General features: G+C 40.6%; 1 protein-coding gene and 1 non-coding gene across 2 annotated transcripts in view; one reads left to right on the top strand and one right to left on the bottom strand.

Moving 5' to 3' along the window:
- The first annotated feature begins 2,798 nt into the window (after positions 1–2,798).
- The window catches only part of LOC134358557 (uncharacterized protein C8orf74 homolog), a 41,232-nt gene continuing 23,165 nt past the window's right edge, over positions 2,799–20,865 (top strand). The window contains exons 1-2 of the mRNA XM_063070926.1: positions 2,799–2,852; positions 19,005–19,197. Of these exons, the coding sequence (XP_062926996.1) occupies positions 2,805–2,852; positions 19,005–19,197 (241 nt within the window). The 5' untranslated portion in view covers positions 2,799–2,804. The remainder of the gene's footprint in view (positions 2,853–19,004; positions 19,198–20,865) is intronic.
- trnal-cag (transfer RNA leucine (anticodon CAG)) lies at positions 8,709–8,791 on the bottom strand. Its single transcript has one exon. It is a non-coding gene; the product is annotated as a tRNA-Leu (tRNA).

Genomic DNA, 20,865 nt, shown 5'->3' with positions numbered 1-20,865 from the left:
TCAGCAGGCCAGCACAGCCTAGATGAAGGGTCTTGGCCCGAAACGTCGACTGCTTACTTTTTTTCCATAGATGCTGCCTGGCCTGCTGAGTTCCTCCAGCATTTTGTGTGTGTTGCTATTATTAACAGTGTTCAATCTGATCGTGTGTCCAGCTCTGGCTCTATCCCTCCCCCTCCTGTCTTCTCCTATCATTTTGCATCTCCCCCTCCCCCTCCAGCTTTCAAATCCCTTACTCACTCTTCCTTCAGTTAGTCCTAACGAAGGGTCTCGGCCTAAAACGTCGACTGCACCTCTTCCTATAGATGCTGCTTGGCCTGCTGCGTTCACCAGCAACTTTGATGTATGTTGCTTGAATTTCCAGCATCTGCAGAATTCCTGTTGTTTGTCAGTTGTTTTCATCTTTTTTTGATGTACTCCTCCATTGCTCTCCTCCAGCACCTCTTCAAATTGGCAACAATCAGTGCCTGAGAAGAATAATGAGAGCTGCCTTAATGACTATCACCCAGTAGCACTCACATCGACAGTGATGAAATGCTTTGAGAGGTTGGTCACGACTAGACTGAACTCCTGTCTCAGCAAGGACCCATTGCAATTTGCCTATCGCCACAATAGCTCAACGGCAGATGAAATCTCAATTGCTCTCCACACAGCTTTAGACCACCTGGACAACACAAACATCTACGTCAGGATGCTGTTCATCGACTATAGCTCAGCATTTAATACCATCATTCCCACAATCCTGATTGAAAAGTTGCAGAACCTGGGCCTCTGTACCTTCCACTGCAATTGGATCCTCGACTTCCTAACCGGAAGATCACAATCTGTGTGGATTGGTGATAACATATCCTCCTCGCTGATGATCAACACTGGCGCACCTCAGGGATGTGTGCTTAGCCCACTGCTCTACTCTCTATATATCCATCACTGTGTGGCTAGGCATAGCTCAAATACCATCTATAAATGTGTTGATGATACAACCATTGTTGGTAGAATCTCAGATGGAGACGAGAGGGAGTGAGATATACCAACTAGTGGAGTGGTGTCACAGCAACAACCTTGTACTCAACGTCAATAAGACGAAAGAGCTGATTGTGGACTTGAGGAAGAGTAAAACAAAGGAACACAAACCAATCCTCATAGAGGGATCAGAAGTGGAGAGTGAGCAATTTCAAATTGCTGGGTGTAGAGATCTCTGAGGACCTAACTCGGTCCTAACATATCCATGCAGTTATAAGAAGGCAAGACAGCCACTATTCTTCATTAGGAGTTTGAAAAGGTTTGGCATGTCAACAAATACACTCAAATACTTTTATAGATGTACTGTGGAGAGCACTTTGACAGGCTGCATCGCTGTCTGGTAAGGGGGGGCGCGAAAGGAGCCGCAGAAGGTTGTAAATCTAGTCAGCTCCAGCTTGAGTACCAGCCTGCAAAGTACCCAGGACATCTTCCAGGAGTGGTGTCTCAGAAAGGCGGCGTCCATTATTAAGGACTTTCAGCACCCAGAAAAAGACTTTCATCATCTTTTCTCACGGTTACCATCAGGCAGGAGGTACAGAAGCCTGAGGGCACACACTCAGCGATTCAGGAACAGCTTCTTCCCTTCTGCCATCCGATTCCTAAATGGACATTGAACCCATGAACACTACCTCACTTTTTTGATATATATATATTACTTCTGTTTTATTATTATTATTTCTTCTTCTTCTTCTATATTAGGTATTGATTAAACTGCTGCTGCTGCTAAGGTAATAAGCCTTACGACACATGCCAGTGATAAGAAACCTGATCCTGAATCTGAAATTGGACTATCTAAGTGACACCAAGCTCACCTTATATGTACAGTTACCTAAAAAAAAATCAGGTTGTCTGTTGATTGCTTTGGAAGGCCGGTTAAAAAGTGTACAGCATTGCAGTAATCTAGTCTACTGGATATAAAGACGTGAATTAGTTTTTCATCATCATTACGTGACAAATGATAACGCAGAGGACAGAATATGTACCACAAATTTTAAACATATGTAGCTTAAAACTTGAACATTTTTGACACAGAAGATTGCAACTAATTTTTTTTAAAACTCGGTAGCATACCCGCCACCTCGGCCACTGGGCCTTGGTACGCTGAATTGAATAACTTTTCCTAGCCTTCGTATCAAACTAAACACAAAACTGAGCTTTGGTCACACATCCGGACCAACATTGAATGACTGTCTTTATCAACTGTCTCCACCCTTGCTGTAAGTTATCGGGAGCATGTTCCTGTTATAGCTCGGGGGGGGGGGGGAGAGAGCAAAGTATTCGTAGAAGAGTCCTTGTATTTCAACAGTTTCCTCCATATTTCACAGATAAATTGATCATTTATGCAGGAAGTATGTTAACTGTTATTTTCCAATTTTTGTGTTCATAGTTGTATTTTTGTATCCCATGCGTGTATTCAAAAAAAAATACTGGAGTTACTCGGGAAGGTGGACTAGAAGAGAACAGGTGGAAATATGAAGAATAGGAAGAAGTATTATTATGGAGAGAGGAAAGAGAGCTAACATTCACCTTGATAATTATCTATCAGAACTGTAAAAAAGTAAAAGATGTCTGTAGCCGAAATTAGATTAAAAGCGGCGGACAATGCTATTGCAAACTGTAATATCTATATAAAACAGTGAAAAGCTATGAGACTTGAGATGCTTCCCAGCCGCAGGAACCCTACTGCCAACACTATCAGAGTCAGCAGGAAACCTCCCACTCCCCCATGCAAGGTGACGCGGACCGAGCTTTCCCGGATGTGACGCAGACAGCGTCCCCTAGCAACCATGAGCTGGTTAACAGTGGAGGACCTGTGGCAGGTGATAAGGCTTCAGGTAAAAGAAAGCCGGGCTGGCGGCGTGTACCCGCGCAGGACTGGGTGTCCGCAGCAATCCCGAGGCGGGAGTGAGGTTAGGGAGGGCTGGATAGGTTGGGAAGTTGGTCCTCAGAATGGGGAAGGTGACGAGAATGGATTGAGATGAATGGGGAATCTCCAATGCTACTGCCGTGAGGATAGACTCGTGCAGATTACACTGAATATCAAAAGAAACGCGCTTGTCTCCCTAAGTATAAGGAAAGACGAGCATTTATGCAATACCTTTTACAGCCTCAGAGTTGTGTAAATTTGAGTTCATATATAAACCTCTGATTTGCAGCCAATAAAACACTACTTGGAGCATTCATAATGATTCAAAAGTGTGGCAAGTTTAGATAGATAAAAAGTCTATAAACGTTTAAAAAGTACACACCAGGTAATAATATTTTTCTAGTGTGTATAGAAAAAATAATTTAATGGTAGACTAAACTACCCTCACCGCTTAAGGACTTGACTAGCTCTCGTAACTTCCGTGAGGATTACACTCCAGTAGGAATTTTAAAGGATAATGGATGGGAAGAAGTTTTAAAATACTGTATTTGTACCTGTTATTTCATTAAATGAGTGAATATTGTAATCGTTATTTTGTACACAATGAAATACTGAAAATGTAAGTTACATTGATTCACTTTATGTCCTTCTGATTCAAGGGGATTGACAGGACAGATAATTTAATGACTTTCCAGGTTCTGGATGCCAGGTATTATATTGAACTAACATTTAACAGCGCCTATTGCCAGATTTGCATCAGATATCACTACATCATTGTGGTTAATATCACTTGAAATTAGTGGGGCATTTTGCTACCTGTAAAATTAGGATTAGTTTGATAATTGAGGGTTAAATGGTGGTCAGGACATTGGGGCAAACTATTGGTGCTATACCGTTATGGTGCAGCTCAGTTTGGCTGCCGTGAAGAAGCTATTACTGTGTGCAGCTACTGGAGTAAGCAGAGTAGATCTTGACATTATTCATCATGTACTGCTGTCACATCAGGATGATTGGTTCCAGCTAACAGCGTCTTTTAACCTGGATTTATTGAGGAGATAATTGCATTTTGTTATCCAGCATTACACTGCTCGTCTTCTGCAACTGCAGCCTAAAAACATTATTCCTCCTTGATCTACGTTGTCATTGAAATGGGTGATCATGTCTTCTGACCCACAGCACATTAAGCCTTAGATGGTATATCCTAAAGGCCCAGCTTTGGGACACCCTGTTGGGCTTTTGACAGCATGCTTTTGTCAAAGACCTTTTTCACTGGTTTCAAGTACTGCTGAAAGTCGGAAACATTTCAAATCAGGTTGAATAAATTTAAACCAATATCAGAAGAATTAACTAACCTCTTTTGTACTTACGTTTTTAATCAAGGATGGTGATCTGTGTGAAGCACATCCAGCTCCTCGTGTTTGTGTCCCAATGCAAAACTCATTGATGATTCAAAGAGCAGAGTTGGAGTTTGGAAGGGATATCTTGTGCTTAGTGTTTTTGCAGACGCTAAACAAAAACATATATTTGAATAATATCACAGAAATAAAAAATATTACTCAAAAGAGAATAAAAAAAGTTAAAGTCAAAATGTACTTTTAAGTTTATGGACTTTTGAAAAACAAAACAGTCACATTTCAGAAACAGAAGTTTAAAATTGGATAAGGTGTTTTAGTTGTAAAACCTTCGCCCTAGTTGGTTCCAATGAAAAAACATTACCTGCTCTGCTCCGTTTGATAAACACATTCTGTCATGTCTTTCCTTGTATTCTGCTTATCTTTGAATCACATTGTTTTCCAAGTATGTTGTTCAGACAGTTTGGTATGATCTACTCAGTGCATACTTACACCCTTCACTATTTGTCCTTTACTATTTCCTTTCCTTAAGTAGAATTTCTGGATTTTGTTTCACCAAAAGTTTGTGGAGGAAATAGAACATTTCAATGACCCTCTAGAATTCTTCTGAACTTACTTTATTGCTTTCCTTGTGTTTACACTAACTATTTTTTATTTCTTAACAGACGCACCCAGTGCCAGTGACTTGGAAATTAAATAACAGTGTATGGTTTTAATGGGCAGACCCTGCTGCTCACTATCTAGCTGTAGCTAGTACATTTCTGACTTCTCTGTGAGTTGAGTGTGGAAGTCAGGAACACTTTGAAGTTCAGATGTTGGTGTCTCTGATCTTGGTGCACCACGAGAGTCTGAGGCCTAGTGACCTAAAGTCTTCCTATTTCACAGGTAGTGAGGCTGAAGAATTTTTCAGGTCATGGGATGAAAAGAAAATTACATTCATAGGAATTGTGAGGGCGTGTGAGTGAGCCAGATCAGGTATAATCCAACCCATTGTACATAGAACAACACAACACAGGAACAAACCCTTTGGCCCATGATGTTGTTCTGAGCTAATTAAATTAGGAATTAAATTCTTAACTAAGTTGATTGCTTCTGCCTACACAGTGTCCTTTCCCACCATTCTCTGCATATTTGTGTACCTTTCTAAGAGCCTCTTGAACATCTCTATCATATTTTTTCAAGGAAGTTACAAGCAGGGTAGACAAAGGAAATGTAGTAGATGTGGTGTACTTGGATTTTCAGAAGGCCTTTGAAAAGGTGCTGCACATGAGGCTGCTTAGCAAGATAAGAGCCTAAGGAATTACAGGGAAGTTACTGGCATGGGTAGAGCATTGGCTGATTGGCAGAAAACGGAGAGTGGGAATAAAGGGATCCTATTCGGGCTTGCTGCCGGTTACTAGTGGAGTTCCACAGGGGTCGGTGTTGGGACCGCTGCTTTTAACGATGTATGTCAATGATTTGGACTATGATATTAATGAATTTGTGGCTAAGTTTGCCGGTGATACAAAAATAGGTGGAGGAGCAGGTAGTATTGAGGAAACAGAGAGCCTGCAGAGAGACTTAGATAGTTTAGGCGAATGGGCAAAGAAGTGACAAATGAAATGCAAAGTTGGAAAGTGTATGGTCATGCACTTCAGTGGAAGAAATAAATGGGCAGACTATTATTTAGATGGGGAGAGAATTCAAAATGCAGAGATGCAAAGGGACTTGGGAGTCCTTGTGCAGAATACCCTAAAGGTTAACCTCTAGGTTGAGTCAGTGGTGAAGAAGGCGAATGCAATGTTGGCATTCATTTCTAGTGGTATAGAATATAAGAGCAGGGATGTAATTTTGAGGCTCTATAAGGAACTTGTAAAACCACGCTTGGACTATTGTGTGCAGTTTTGGGCTCCTTATTTTAGAAAGGGTATAGTGACATTGGAGAGGGTTCAGAGAAGATTCACGAGAATGATTCCAGGAATGAAAGGGTTACCATATGAGGAATGTCTGGCAGCTCTTGGGCTGTATTCCCTGGAGTTCAGGAGAATGAGGGGGATCTCATCGAAACCTTCCGAATGTTAAAAGGCCTGAACAGATTAGATATGGCAAAGTTATTTCCCATGGTAGGGGAGTCTATGACAAGAGGGCACAACTTCAGGATTGAAGGATGTCCATTTAGAACAGAGATGTGGAGAAATTACTTTAGTCAGAGGGTAGTAAATCTGTGGAATTTGTTGCCACGAGTGGCTGTGGAGACCAAGTCATTGGGTGAATTTAAGGCAGAGATAGATAGATTCTTGATTAGCCAGGGCATCAAAGGGTATGGGGTGAAGGCAGGGGAGTGGGGATGACTGGAAGAATTGGATCAGCCCATGATTGAATGGCGGGCAGACTCGATGGGCTGAATGGCCTACTTCTGCTCCTATATCTTATGGGCTTATGGTCTTATATTTGCCTCCTCCACCACCCTGGAGTACATTCCAGGCACCCAGCAATTTCTGTGTTAAAAAAACTTGCCCTGTACATCTCTTTTGAACCAACCCCCTTTCACTTTAAATGCATGTCCTCTAGTATTAGATATTTCAACCCTGAGTAAAAGATATCTAAGCTTCTCATAACCTTCTAAATGTCTGTGTAATAATAATAATAATTTTTGACAGAAAGTAAAACATATCTCTTACCTTAAGGAAAAATCACAAATGACCCATCAAAATATATCCTATTACTTGTTTATAAACAAAATAAAAAATTGTAACATCATGGATTTCGCAACTACTCACCACTCACTTAGATACCCACAATATACTTGCAGAAGCACAGAGAGGATGTCGTCAGGGTACGAAAGGATGTAAAGAACAAGTGATAATAGATTCTGTAATTCTAAATCAAGCCCGGAGGATAAGCAGAAATCTTTCATGTTGCCATATTGAGTACCAAAAAGCATTTGATTCTGTCCCACACTTATGGCAAATAGAAGTTCTTAATATATATAAATTACACCCAATATTCTGAAATTCCTATAATATCTGATGAAGCATTGGTGTGCTATAATCATCCTGTCTATTAACAACCAAAAAAGAACAACCACAGTTATCAAAATAAACTGAGAGATTTTTCAGGGTGACTCTCCAAGCCCACTATGGTATTGACTAGGTTTAAACCCACTCGCTAATTAACTGAATCAGAGGAAAATAGGGTATCATATCAGAAACAAACAGATTAATTATACCTTGACACACCTTCTATATATGGATGATTTGAAATTATACCCCCCCTTGATCAGTAAAGCTAAAGTAGTTAATTCGAGTAGTAGAACTATTTTCAAAAGATATAAACATGAACTTTGGACTCGACAAAGGCAGAACATAAAGAAAGGTGAAGCAGAGCTAATAGAATACGAACCAGAGCAGTAGGATACAATACAACCAAAGAATGAATATGAAACTGTAAGTATTTGGGATATCAACAAGCAAAGAAAATAGATCATACTGCAATAAAGGGAAAATTTTCGACAGAATTTATTTCAAGGTTTAAGAAAATCTGCCAAACAGAGCTCAATAGTAAAAATATAACAAAGGAAATAAACACCTTCACTATACCCATATTAACATATACTTTTGGCCTAATATCTTGGTCTGAAACTGATCTGGGAAATTTACAAAGAAAAGTAAGAAATGAAATGGCAAATTTTAGAAAACACTATGTACACTCTCAGTACGCTGGATGAACTCAGCAGGTCGGGCAGCATCAGTTAGAAACGATGAGTCAGTCCTGACGAAGGGTTCCGGCCCGAAACGTCGACTCATCGTTTCTAACTGATGCTGCCCGACCTGCTGAATTCATCCAGCGTACTGAAAGTGTTGCTTTGATCACAGCATCTACAGATTATTTTGTGTTTACTATGTACACTCACCTATACAAATACCCATGTCAGGATACTGTTCGTTAGAAACATAGAAACAAAGAAAACATACAGCACAATACAGGCCCTGCGGCCCACAAAGCTGTGCCGGACCTGTCCCTACCTTAGAACTACCTAGGCTTTACCCATAGCCCTCTATTTTTCTAAGCTCCATGTAACCATCCAGACGTCTCCTTAAAGACCCTATCGTTTCCGCCTCCACCACAGCTGCCGGCAGCCCATTCCACACACTCACCACTCTCTGCGTAGAAAACTTACCCCTGACATCTCCTCTGTACCTACTTTCAAGCACCTTAAAACTATGCCCTCTCATGCTAGCCATCTCAGCCCTGAGGAAAAGCCTCTGACTATCCACACAATCAATGCCTCTCATTATCTTGTACACCTCTATCAGGTCACCTCTCATCCTCCGTCACTCCAAGGAGAAAAGGCCAAGTTCACTCAACCTATTCTCGTAAGGCATGCTCCCTAATCCAGACAACATCCTTGTAAATCTCCTCTGCCCCCTTTCTATGGTTTTCACGTCCTTCCTGTAGTGAGGTGACCAGGGTCCTATATAGCTGCAAAAATATGTCAGGAGTGGGATTCGAACCCACGCCTCCAGGGGAGACTGCGACCTGAACGCAGCGCCTTAGACCGCTCGGCCATCCTGACTTGTGGAAAATTCATCCTGACTTGTGAAAAATGTTGACTATAGCTCAGCATTTAACAAGATCCTGATTAGTAAGCTACAGAATCTGGACCTCTGTACCTCCCTCTGCAATTGGACTAACTGGAAGACCACAATCTTGTGGATCAGTGATAAATTCTCCTCCTTGCTGACGATCAACGTTGGCACACCTTGGCAGTGTGTGCTTAGCCCACTGCTCTACTCCCTCTGTACCCATGACTTTGCGGCTAGGTATAGCTCAAATACCATCTATAAATTTGCTAATGATGGTAGAATTTCAGATGGAGATGAGAATGCATACAAGAGTGAGATATACCAGCTAGTTGAGTAGTGTCACAGCAATAACCTTGCACTCAGTGTCAGTAAGACGAAAGAGGTAATTGTAGATTTCAGGAAGAGTAAGATAAGGGAACACAAACCAGTCCTCATAGAGGGATCAGAAGTGGAGCAAATGAGCAATCTCAAGTTCCTGGGTGTCAAAATCTCTGAGGATCTTACCTGATCTCGACATATCGATGCAGCTATAAAGAAGGCAAGACAGTGGCTATATTTCATCAGGAGTTTGGGGAGATTTGGTTTGTCACCTAAAACTCTCAAAAACTTCTAAAGATGTACCATGGACAGCATGGTATCCAGGACATCTTCAAGGAATAGTGTCTCAGAAAGGCAACGTCCATCACCCAGGGCATGGCCTCTTCTCATTGTTACTGTCAAGAAGGAAGTACAGAAGCCTGAAGGCACACACTCAGCAATTCAGGTTTTACCCCTCTGCCATACGATTCCAAAATGGACATTGAACCCATGAACACTACCTCACTTTTTTTTCTTTTTTTTATATATTCTTTCTATTTTTTCACTATTTGTAATTTATTCAATATACATATATAAATAAATAAGCATCCATTAGTCTCTTGAGACCATGGATTTGAGCCTTGGAGGGTTTCCAGGGCACAGGCCTGGGCAAGGTTGCATGGAAGACCGGCAGTTGCCCATGCTGCAAGTCTCCCCTCTCCACGCCACCGATGTTGTCCAAGGGAAGGGTACTAGGGCTGATATAGCTTGGCACCGGTGTCGTCGCAGAGCAATGTGTGGTTAAGTGCCTTGCTCAAGGACACAATGTCACGTACCCCGTGATGGGTTAAAGAACCAGCAGAGATGGAAAACACTTTGGAGTCCAGAACTGCTATTAACTAATGGAATTTATTAGTATTTACACAATACTGTAATATAAATGCAGATATATAAAACAGGTTAGCAATGATTATATATAAGTAAGTGTGGAAATATATGAAAACCAAGCTTCTTCAAGTCTAGGGGTAAATAGATAGTCTTACGATGATGAGTAAAGTTCAGTTCAGTTCGTGGTATTGAGTTGAGTAGTGATGGGGAGAGAGAGAGAGGGAGAGATTTGAGTCTTCAGGTGAGTTGACACCTTCGATCTTCCCATTGTCCTCCGAAATCCTTTAGAAGTCACCGACTGTGACCACAACAAAGGGGACCGTTCTTCTGTGGTGGAATTATTAACCCAGGCGAGGGTTGGACACACGAATAATTCCCCACTGATCACACCCTGTTCACACTGCAAGAGCCACTGATCGATCCGCCTAATCGATCCTCCAAAACCCACTTTTTCTGTGGGCACAACAAAGCTCATTCAGTGTCCAAAACCATGTGTCTGTCCATTTATCATCTGACCTTCCATTTATCTCACTGTGCCAAATACTAGCTATCCATCAACCAGGTCCTCCCCTCTCTCTCTCTAAGAATATAGAAGCTGAAACCAGTGTGCTTGTAAAAATGTAAACATGCTGCAGGAAATCCATAACATCATCTAAAGCTGTCTTCATCTCTCTCTCTCTCTTAAAAACAAGATGTCGGTGTTAAATAACTCTCTTTTAAAAGCACAGTTCATAGGGGTAATTCAGGGCCCCATCACAACAACACACTGCCTCAACTGAGGCTTGAACTAGCAACCTTCAGATCACCAGACCAATACCTTAACCACTTGGCCATGCATCAACACATGTATACATACATATATATGCTTACTGTAATTCAGTTATGTAGTTATTTATTCATTTATTTTCATTCTATGTTATCATGTATTGTATTGAACTGCTGCTGCTAAGTTAACAAATTTCATGACACATGCTGGTGACAATAAACCTGATTCTGATTCTGATAATACACTCGAACACACTTAGATTAACATTACCTAGGACAGAAGAAGTGGAATAACAGGCATAAAAAAATGACACAACAGGCTATATTTTCATCAATGGAAGCAGGATTCAACACTCCGTGTGAGTAATTCTAATAAGTACACAGCGCTAAACTTAAAGCACAACCCAGAACTGAGGAAATTATCACTGTAGAAGAAAAAGTTAACCAATGGAAAAGCATGACCCTCCATGGAAGACATCCCCATGATCTGAGTAGACTAGATGTTGGCAAGGAAGCGTTGAACGTCTGGCTTAGGGTTGCAGTCTTCTTCCCTGAAAAAGAGGGGTTCCTTGTCGCAATACAGGACTAGGTGATTAACACAAAAAAAAAATCAAACATGCACAGTAAAAGACCAACAAATTTAAGATGATAAATGCAGAAGGTGCGAAGAGAAATTAGAAACAATCCAACTCATTACAGGATCCTGCAGCGGTTTAAACTAATTTGACAGGGGTATGGGAATCGGAGTGATAGCGACGAGGATGAGGTTGTTGGCTTACAAACAAAGGTAATGCAAGCAAAGCAAGGAGGGGCATATAGGGCAAAATTGCAGTTACCAGGATGAATTACAATATAAGGGGCGGACAAAATCGAAAAGGTTGAATACAGGACTGAAGGTGTTATATTTGAATGTGTGCAGTATACAGAATAAGGTAGACAAACTTGTAGCACAGTTAAGATATGATGTGGGCATCACTGAATCATGGCTGAAAGAAGATTATAGTTGGAAGCTTAACGTCCAAGGATACACATTGTGTCAAAAGGACAGATAGGTAGGCAGAGGGGGTGGCATGACTCTATTGGTAAAAAAGTTAAATCAACTCATTAGAAAGAGGTGACATAGGATTGGAAGGGGTAGAGCTAAGGAACTGCAAGGATAAAAAGACCCTGATGGGAATTATGTACTGACCCCCAAACAGTAGTATGGATGTGGTCAACAAGTTACAACAGGAGATCAAAAATACATGCCAAAAGGACAATATTACAATAGCCATGGGGGATTTCAATATGCAGGTAGATTAGGAAAATCAGGTTGGTGCTGGATCTCAAGAGAGGGAGTTTCTAGAGTGCCTCTGAGATGGCTTTTTAGAGCAGTTCGTGATGGAGCCCACTAGGGGATCAGCTATTCTGGATTGGGTGTTGTGCAGTGAGTCAGAATTGATTAGAGAGCTTAAGATAAAAGAACCCTTAGGAGAAAGTGATCATAATATGATCAAATTCACCATGAAATTTGAGAAGGAAAAGCTAAAGTCAGATGTATCAGTATTACAGTGGAGTATAGGGAATTACAGAAGTGTGAGAGAGGAGGTGGCCAAAATTGATTGGAAAAGAACACTGGCAGGGATGACAGCAGAGCAACAATGGCTGGAATTTCTGAAAGCAACTCAGAAGGTGCAGGGGTATACATCCCAACGAGGAAGAAGTATTCTAACTGTGCCTAACAAGAGAAGATAAGATGACATAACTGTGACATCTAACAAGATGACGTAACTGTGCCTAATAAGAGAAGACAAAACACAAAACCAACATAAAAGCCAAAGAGGAGGGCAAATAACAGAGCAAAGAGTAGTGTGAAGTTAGAGTATTGGGAAGCTTTTAAAAATGAACAGAAGGCAACTAAAAAGACATTAAGGAGGAAAAGATGGAATATCAAAGTAAACTAGCCAATAATATTAAAGAGGATACCAAAAGTTTCTTCTGACACACAAAGTATAAAAGAGAGGAGAAAGTGGATATTAGACTGCTGGAAAACAATGCTGGAGAGGTTGTAATCTGTTACAAGGACATGGCGGATGAACTGAATAAGTATTTTGCATCAGTCTTCACTGTGGAAGATATTAGTAGCATGGTGGAAGTCCCAGAGTGTCAGGAGTCAGAAGTGTAGGAAGTTGCCATTACTAGGGAAAGGTTCTTAGGAAGTTGAAAGGTCTGAAGGTAGATAAGTCACCTGGACCTGATGGTGTACACCCCAGGGTTCTGAAAGAGGTGGTTGAAGAGATTGTGGAGGCATTAGTAATGATCTTTCAATAATCACTAGATTCTGGAATAGTTCCGGAAGACTGGAAAATTGCAAATGTCACTCCACCATTCAAGAAAGGAGAGAGGCAGAAGAAAGGAAATTATAGGCCAGTTAGTCTGACCTCAGTGATTGGGAGGATGTTGGAGTCAATTGTTAAGGAGGTGGTTTTGGGGTACTGTTCAAATAATAAGTAGGATAGTCAAAGAAGTATCGGTTGATGTTATATACTTGGATTTTAAGAAGGCCTTTGACAAGGTGCCACACATGAGGCTGCTTAACAAGTTAAGAGCCATGGTATTACAGGAAAGATACTAGCATGGACAATGCAATGGCTGATTGGCAGGAGAGAAAATGTGGGAAAAAAGGGAGCCCTTTCTAGTTGGTTGCCAGTGACACCACTAGCCATGTTCTATAGTGCCCTGTGTTGGGATCGATTCTTTTTACATTAAATGTCAATGATTCGGATGATGGATTTGATAGCTTTGTTGCAAAGTTTGTGGACAATACGAAGATAGGTGGAGGGGCAGGTAGTTTTGAGGAAGTAGGGAGGCTACAGAAGGATTTAGACAGATTATGGAACAGGCAGAGAAGTAGCAGATGGAATACAGTGTCAGGAAATGTATAGCAATGCACTTTGGTAGAAGAAGTTAAAAGGGTAGACTATTACTAGAGCAAAAATTCAGAAATCTGAGGCGCAAAGGGGCTTGGGAATCCTTGTGCAGGATTCCCTAAAAGTTGATTTGCAGGCTGAGTCTGTGGTGAGGAAGGCAAATGTGATTCATTTCATTTCAAAAGGGCTAGAATATAAAAGCAAGGATGTAATGTTGAGAGTTTATAAAGCACTGATGATGTCTCACTTGGTGTATAGTGAGCAGTTTTGGACGTCTTATCTTAGAAAGGATGTGCTGACACTGGAGAGGGTTCAAAGGAGGTTCACGAAAGTGATTCCAGGATTGAACGGTTTGTCATGTGAAGAGCACTTGATGGCTCCGGGCCTGTATTCACTGGAATTCAGAAGAATGAGGGTGACCTAATTGAAAACTATCGAATGTTGAAAGGCCTTGATAGAGTGGATGTGGAGAGATATTTCCTATGGTGGGAGAGTCTAAGACCAAAGGTCACACCCTAATTATAGAGGGGTGTTCTTTTAGAACAGAGACGAGGAGACATTTCTTTAGCTAGAGAGTGGTGAATCTGTGGTATTCATTGCCACAGGCAGCTGTGGAGGCCATCTTTATGTATATTTAAGGCAGAGATTGATAGATTTTTTATTAGTCACAAGGCAGGAGATAGGTGCTAAGAGAAAAATGGATCAGCCATGATGAAATGGTGGAGCAGACTTATTTTTGAGTCCTACGTATTTTAACTCAGTGGTTGAGCCTTCCATTATGTTCCCTCTGGGTGTGCTGTGATAGTGTCCATGGATAATAATGCAATTCCCCCGCCTCCACCTTTTACCTCCTTCTCTAGATTTTCTAAAACATTAAAACCTGGAACATTAAATATCCAATGCAATCCTATCCTTCTCTCAAAAGTCTTTATCATAGTTCCATGTATTGATCTAAGTTCATCACCCTGATACTTAGCATTCTATCTAGCCTTAAAATAAAAGCCCTTCAACCTATCCTATTACTTAGCCCCTGCCTGTTACTAGACATATCTACCTTCCTCTCAATCCTTCCGTGTTATGAACTGATGCTCTGATTTCCACCCCCCTGCCAAACTAGTTTAAATCGTCCTGAGCAGCATTAGTGATTCTCCCAGCCTGGACATTGGTTCTCATCCCGTTAAGGTGCAATCTGTCCCTCTTGGAACCTGCTCCAGAAGAGTTTCCAATGATCCATGAACCTGAAATCCTGTCGCCTGCACCAGTTCCTGAGTCACACAGTCTCTTGTTCTATCTTTCTATTCCTACCCTTACTAGCTCATGGCACTTAGAATAATCCAGAGATTTCTACCTTCAAGGTCCTACTTTTCAGCTTCTTTGCTAACTCCCTATACTCACTGTGCAGGACTTCTTCCTCTTTTGTACCTGTAGATTGGAGCCAATGTGTACCATGACCTCTGGCTGCTCACCCTCCCCTTCGAGAATGTTCTGCAACCACTCTTAAGACATTTTTGATCCTAGCACCTGGGAGGCAACATATGTAACATTTGGTTTTAGTTAAAATCAATTGTGAAGTGCAAGGATTGCTTTGTGCACCTTTTTGAAACTGTGGATTGCATGCTTCCCAGTGAGGAATGTGTCAAAGTGCAAAGGATATTTGTCTTAATGCCATTTGGGCTGTTCTCTGGAACATGTGGAAGCAAGACCATTGGTGCAGTACGTAATGGGGTGCACATTATCTGAATATTTATTGGAAAAGCTTCGACAGAAGCCATTGATGGAGTCAGCTGATCTACAATAGTTGATCAGGTTTCTGTTCATATGAAATGTGGTTTACTTTGCTTTTAGAGGCATCCCACCACTCTCTCTATACACCCACCAATACCAAGTGTGCTGAAACTTTCTTCAGGATCTGTGATACGACTCCCTCCATATGTTGTTTTAGAAGCATTGTAGTAACACTTGTGTCTGTCCAGGAAACATTTAGACATTTCATCCCAAGGAGTCCCGCAGGTTCCTTGCAACATTTGCAGCTGATCATTACCACTTTTAGAGATACAACGATCACGCCACATAACCGAGGTTTGTTCAGGTGTTACTCCGCAAGTTTCATGTGGTTTATATCTATATCCCAAAAAAATATTGCAGATCACATTCCCCATACTCATGAAGTCTTGCATAACATATGCCAGTGGAAGGCTCAGTTCAGTAGTGCCAAACGTGTGCCATCCACCTCATTTAGTGCTTATTTTGGTTTCTATCTGTGGTTATTTTGTAGATGATATATTTGCTCACTCAATGTTGGGGTAAACTTAAATTCACTTGAATGGCTAATTTCTTATTAATGGTTGACAGCACAATATTGCTCACATTGTCTTTGCATATTTAATCAAAGGAAAGGTTATGAAAGGTCCAAAAAACTAGGTAATGATAGAGATCTAGAAAATTATAGGGCCAACAGGAAGGAGCTTAAGAATGAAATTAGGAGAGCCAGAAGGGGCCATGAGAAGGCCTTGGCGAATAGGGTTAAGGAAAACCTCAAGGCATTCTACAAGAATAGGACCAATCAAGTGTGACAGTGCAAAAGTGTGTATAAAACCGGAGGAGATAGTGGAGGTACTTAATAACTACTTTGCTTCTGTGTTTACTACGGAAAAGGACCTTGGCGATTGTAGGGATGACTTACAGTGGACTGAAAAGCTTGAGCATATGGACACTAAGAAAGAGGATGTGCTGGAGCTTTTGGAAAGCATCAAGTTGGATAAGTCACTGGGACCGGACGAGATGTACCCCAGGCCACTGTGGGAGGGGAGGGAGGAGATTGCTGAGCCTCTGGCGATGATCTTTGCATCATCACTGGGGATGGGAGAGGTTCCGGAGGATTGGAGGGTTGCGGATGTTGTTCCCTTACTCAAGAAAGGGAGTAGAGATAGCCCAGGAAATTATAGACCAGTGAGTCTTTCTACAATGGTTAGTAAATTGATGGAGAAGATCAGGAGAGGCAGGATTTATGAGCATTTGGAGAGGCATAATACGATTAGGAATAGTCAGCATGGCTTTGTCAAGCAAGTCGTGCCTTACAAGCCTGATTGAATTTTTTGTGGATGTGACTGAAGGTTCATTGATGAAGGTAGAGCAGTAGATGTAGTGTATATGGATTTCAGCAAAGCATTTGATAAGGTACCCCATGCAAGGTTTATTGAGAAAGTAAGGAGGCATGACATACAAGGGGACCTTGCTTTGTGGATCCAGAATTGGCTTGCCCACGGAAGGGAAAGAGTGGTTGTATTCTGCGTGGAGATTGGTGACCAGTGGTGTGTCTCAGGGATATGTTCTGGGACCCCTTCTCTTCATGATTTTTATAAATGACTTGGATGAGGAGGTGGAGGGATAGGTTAGTAAATTTGCTGATGACAAAAAGGTGAGGGATGTTGTGGATAGTGTGGAGGGCTGTCAGAGGTTACAGCGGGACATTAATAGGATGCAAAATTGGGCTGAGAAGTGGCAGATGGATTTCAACCTAGATAAGTGTGAGGTGGTTCATTTTGGTAGGTCAAATATGATGGCAGAATATAGTACTAATGGTAAGACTCTTGGCAGTGTGACGGATCAGTGGGAACTTAGGGTCTGAGTCCATAGGACACTCAAAGCTGCTGCGCAGTTTGACTGTGTGGTTAAGAAGGCATACAGTGCATTGGCCTTCATCAACCATGGGATTGAGTTCAAGAGCTGAGAGGTAATGTTACAGCTATATAGGACCCTGGTTAGATCCCACTTTTTGGAGTACTGTGCTCAGTTCTAGTCACCTCATTACAGGAAGGATGTGAAAACCATAGAAAGGGTGCAGAGGAGATTTACAAGGATGTTGTCTGGATTGGGGAGCATGCCTTACGAGAATAGGTTGAGTGAACTTGGCCTTTTTTCCTTGGAGCAATGGAGGATAAGAGGTGACATGATAGAGGTGTATAAGATGATGACAGGCATTGATTGTGTGGATAGTCAGAGGCTTTTTCCCAAGGCTGAAATGGCTAACACGAGAAGGCACAGTTTTAAGGTGTTTGGAAGTAGGTACAGAGGGGGTGTCAGGGGTAAGCTTTTTACGCAGATTGGTGAGTGTGTGGAATGGGCTGCCAGCGACTGTGTTGGAGGCAGATACAATAGGGTCTTTTAGGAGACTCCTGGATAGGTACATGGAGCTCAGAAAAATAGAGGACTATTGGTAACCCTAGGTAATTTCTGAAGTAAGTACATGTTCGGTACAGCATTGTGGGCTGAAGCGTCTGTATTGTACTGTAGATTTTCTATGGTTTTCTCTGAAAATAACTGCTTTATATCAGCATTTTTCTGGGAAATCCACACATTTCTAAAACTTATTTAAAAGAAACCCCATTATTAATGCGAATACTGAGTACATGAACCTTGAACACCTGAAATCGAAATGAGAACAGTAGTAAACATGATGCAATTGGACAATTGCCTCAGAATGACTGGCTTAGAAGTTAGGAATGGTTATAAAAATGAGGGGAACTCAATTTATTTTTGTGTATTTTAAGAACTTATTTTAGGTACAGAGGAGATGTCGGTTAAGTTTTTTACGCCGAGAGTGGTGAGTGCATGGAATGGGCTGCGGGCGGCGTTGGTGGAGGCGGATACGATAGGGTCTTTTAAAAGACTCTTGGTTAGGTACATGGAGCTTAGAAAAATAGAGGGCTATGGGTATGCCTAGGTAGTTCTAAGGTAAGGACATGTTCGGCACAGCTTTGTGGGCCAAAGGGCCCACATTGTGCTGTAGGTTTTCTATGTTTCTTTGTTAACATGAGCAGACAAAGCAGCACATGGGAATAGATTACAAGATGCAATCCAGAGGGGAATTGTAGACTGCCTTGTTACAGTTTGTCATAGAGCCATACAGCATGGAAACAGGACCTCCAAGATGACCATTAAGCACACATTTACACTTATTTCATTTTAATTTTATTCTCTCCACATTCCACAATTTCCCCCATCCTTGCTCTAATTCTATCACATGCCTATGCATTAGGGACAATGTGCTATGATCAATTAATATACCAGCCCACATAGTTTGTGATGTGGGAGGAAGTCCACGTGATCACTGGGATAATTTGCAACTTCACACAGGCAGCATCCAAGGTCAGGATCAAACTTGGAGTTGTGAGACAGCAGTTCTACCAGCCGTGCTATTGTGCCACCTCTTGCATGCTTCAGACCTTGTTGTGTACCTTTGGGAACTGTGTCCAGTGATCGAGGTCTGCAGTTTGTTTGTAAACTTAATTACGTTCATTAGATTTGTCTCAAGATATATATTTTTTTTCTTTTTTGGTTTTAGAAAGAAGATGGTCGTCGACATTTAACAAAATTGCTAAAATGGGAAGATTTTGATGAAGAGAGAGATTTAAAACCAGGCATACTTCTTGACTATCTATATGACACTATTATATTTGCTGCTGACAAAGGATTTCCATGGCCCAGTGTTGCAGTGGCAGTTTGCTTTTCACAGGAATTACTTTGTGAAACTAAAGGTAGTAACAAAATTCAGTTTATGGCAATTATTTTTATAATGGAATTAGCTCAGGGACATAGTTGTTTTAAAAGGTGTTGATGATTAATACACTTGTTTACACATAATAATTATTTCTTGAATACTCTATGTGATGTCCTTGGATATTGCCTAAGTATCACATGGAAATTGGGAATTCACATTCTGATGTACAGATTGAAACTTTCTAATCCAGCACCCTAGGGACCCGACTGGTGCTGGACTACAAAAAAATGCCAGATTACAGAAATAGTCCCAAGAACCTCTTGTCAGATTCTAAAGTAAATCTGTGAAGTGTCCTCCCCCTGTGAATCAGCATCCTGCAATGGTACAAGTATCAATGGAAGAAATTGCCTTGTCAGTTTCCATAGCAAATCCTTTAGGTGGCCTTGCATTGTGAATCAGCAGCCTGTAATTCAGTAAACCAATTCAATTCTCTGTATTGATTTATTGTTAATTAATTATTTAAATTATTTAATTTGTTCATTCATTCATTTACTTGTTCACAGAAATTTCATAGAAGCATATTTTGATTCTGCATCTCTGTTTATTAGTAGTGATAAGTAAACTTCATAAGGGCAAATTTCTTTTACCACTACTGTTGTAATTCTAGGGTACATTGTATATATTATAAAGTTTAAAACAGAAGTAGAAAATGATTTTACTAATAAATTTGCTAATACATCCACCTTTGATAGACACTCTGCAAACCAAAGGTGCCAGATTCAAAACATGCTGGACCAAGAGTGTTGCCAGATCACAGAATGCCAGACCAGAGTTTTAACCTGTTTGCAAATGCTTGTTTGCATGTAGAAGTGGATTTGGCTAGCTAATATATTAACATAAAATACAGGAAAACTACTGAAGTTATACAGTGCCTGGTGTCACAGTTCACAAACTTGACCTGTCTTGCTAATATTAAAGGATAAAGAGGTCACAGATAATTATTTACAATATTATTTCCTAGTATTTACTAAAATTATATAAATTGCATTTATTTTTTCTCGAAGTTCAAGTGTATTTTCATGCTTTTTTTAACCTTCACCTCCCATTAATGATTTTATCTTTTTAAAAGTATTGCTATAGTACCAGTCTGATTTATTTTTAAGGATGTATTTAATTATTTATGTTTGAAAGATTGAATATTTACTCACATCAGTTTAATCTGTAACTGACTTTTGTCCTAAATGGATTGAAGAAGGTAGGTTAGCAACACTGATTTTAATCAGCTATGATCAAATAAAAATGTGTGAAATACTATATTGTGAACATTTCTGAGATGTGACATTTCTGAGAAGTGTCTGACTGCATCTTCTATGAAAAATAGGAAAATGGGAAGATTTGTGGGATACTACATTCAAGCATAAAAGTCTGGCCAACAAAATTTTGTACTAAACTTGAGATATCAGAAATTAAAGTGTCTATTTATTATTATAGCTTAATTCTATGCTAATCAGTGTTTTAATTAGTGAAGTTTATCTATATGAAAGCAGCTAGTTCAACTAGTGAAAACCCGTGATTCATTTTGCCATCTTTGCATTGAAAAATTAGATAAGTTAACTTGGTAAAAACTTCATTCTTGAAAGTAATATTCTTCACAAAGCAGATGAATGTTTTGTTTGTTCTGTTAGATCTGGGTTTTGTGCAATTT

The sequence above is a fragment of the Mobula hypostoma genome, chromosome 2 (assembly GCF_963921235.1).
Source record: "Mobula hypostoma chromosome 2, sMobHyp1.1, whole genome shotgun sequence".
Lineage (NCBI taxonomy): Eukaryota > Metazoa > Chordata > Chondrichthyes > Myliobatiformes > Myliobatidae > Mobula > Mobula hypostoma.
Note: the sequence above shows the minus strand (reverse complement) of the source record. Positions and strands in the feature narration are given on the sequence as shown.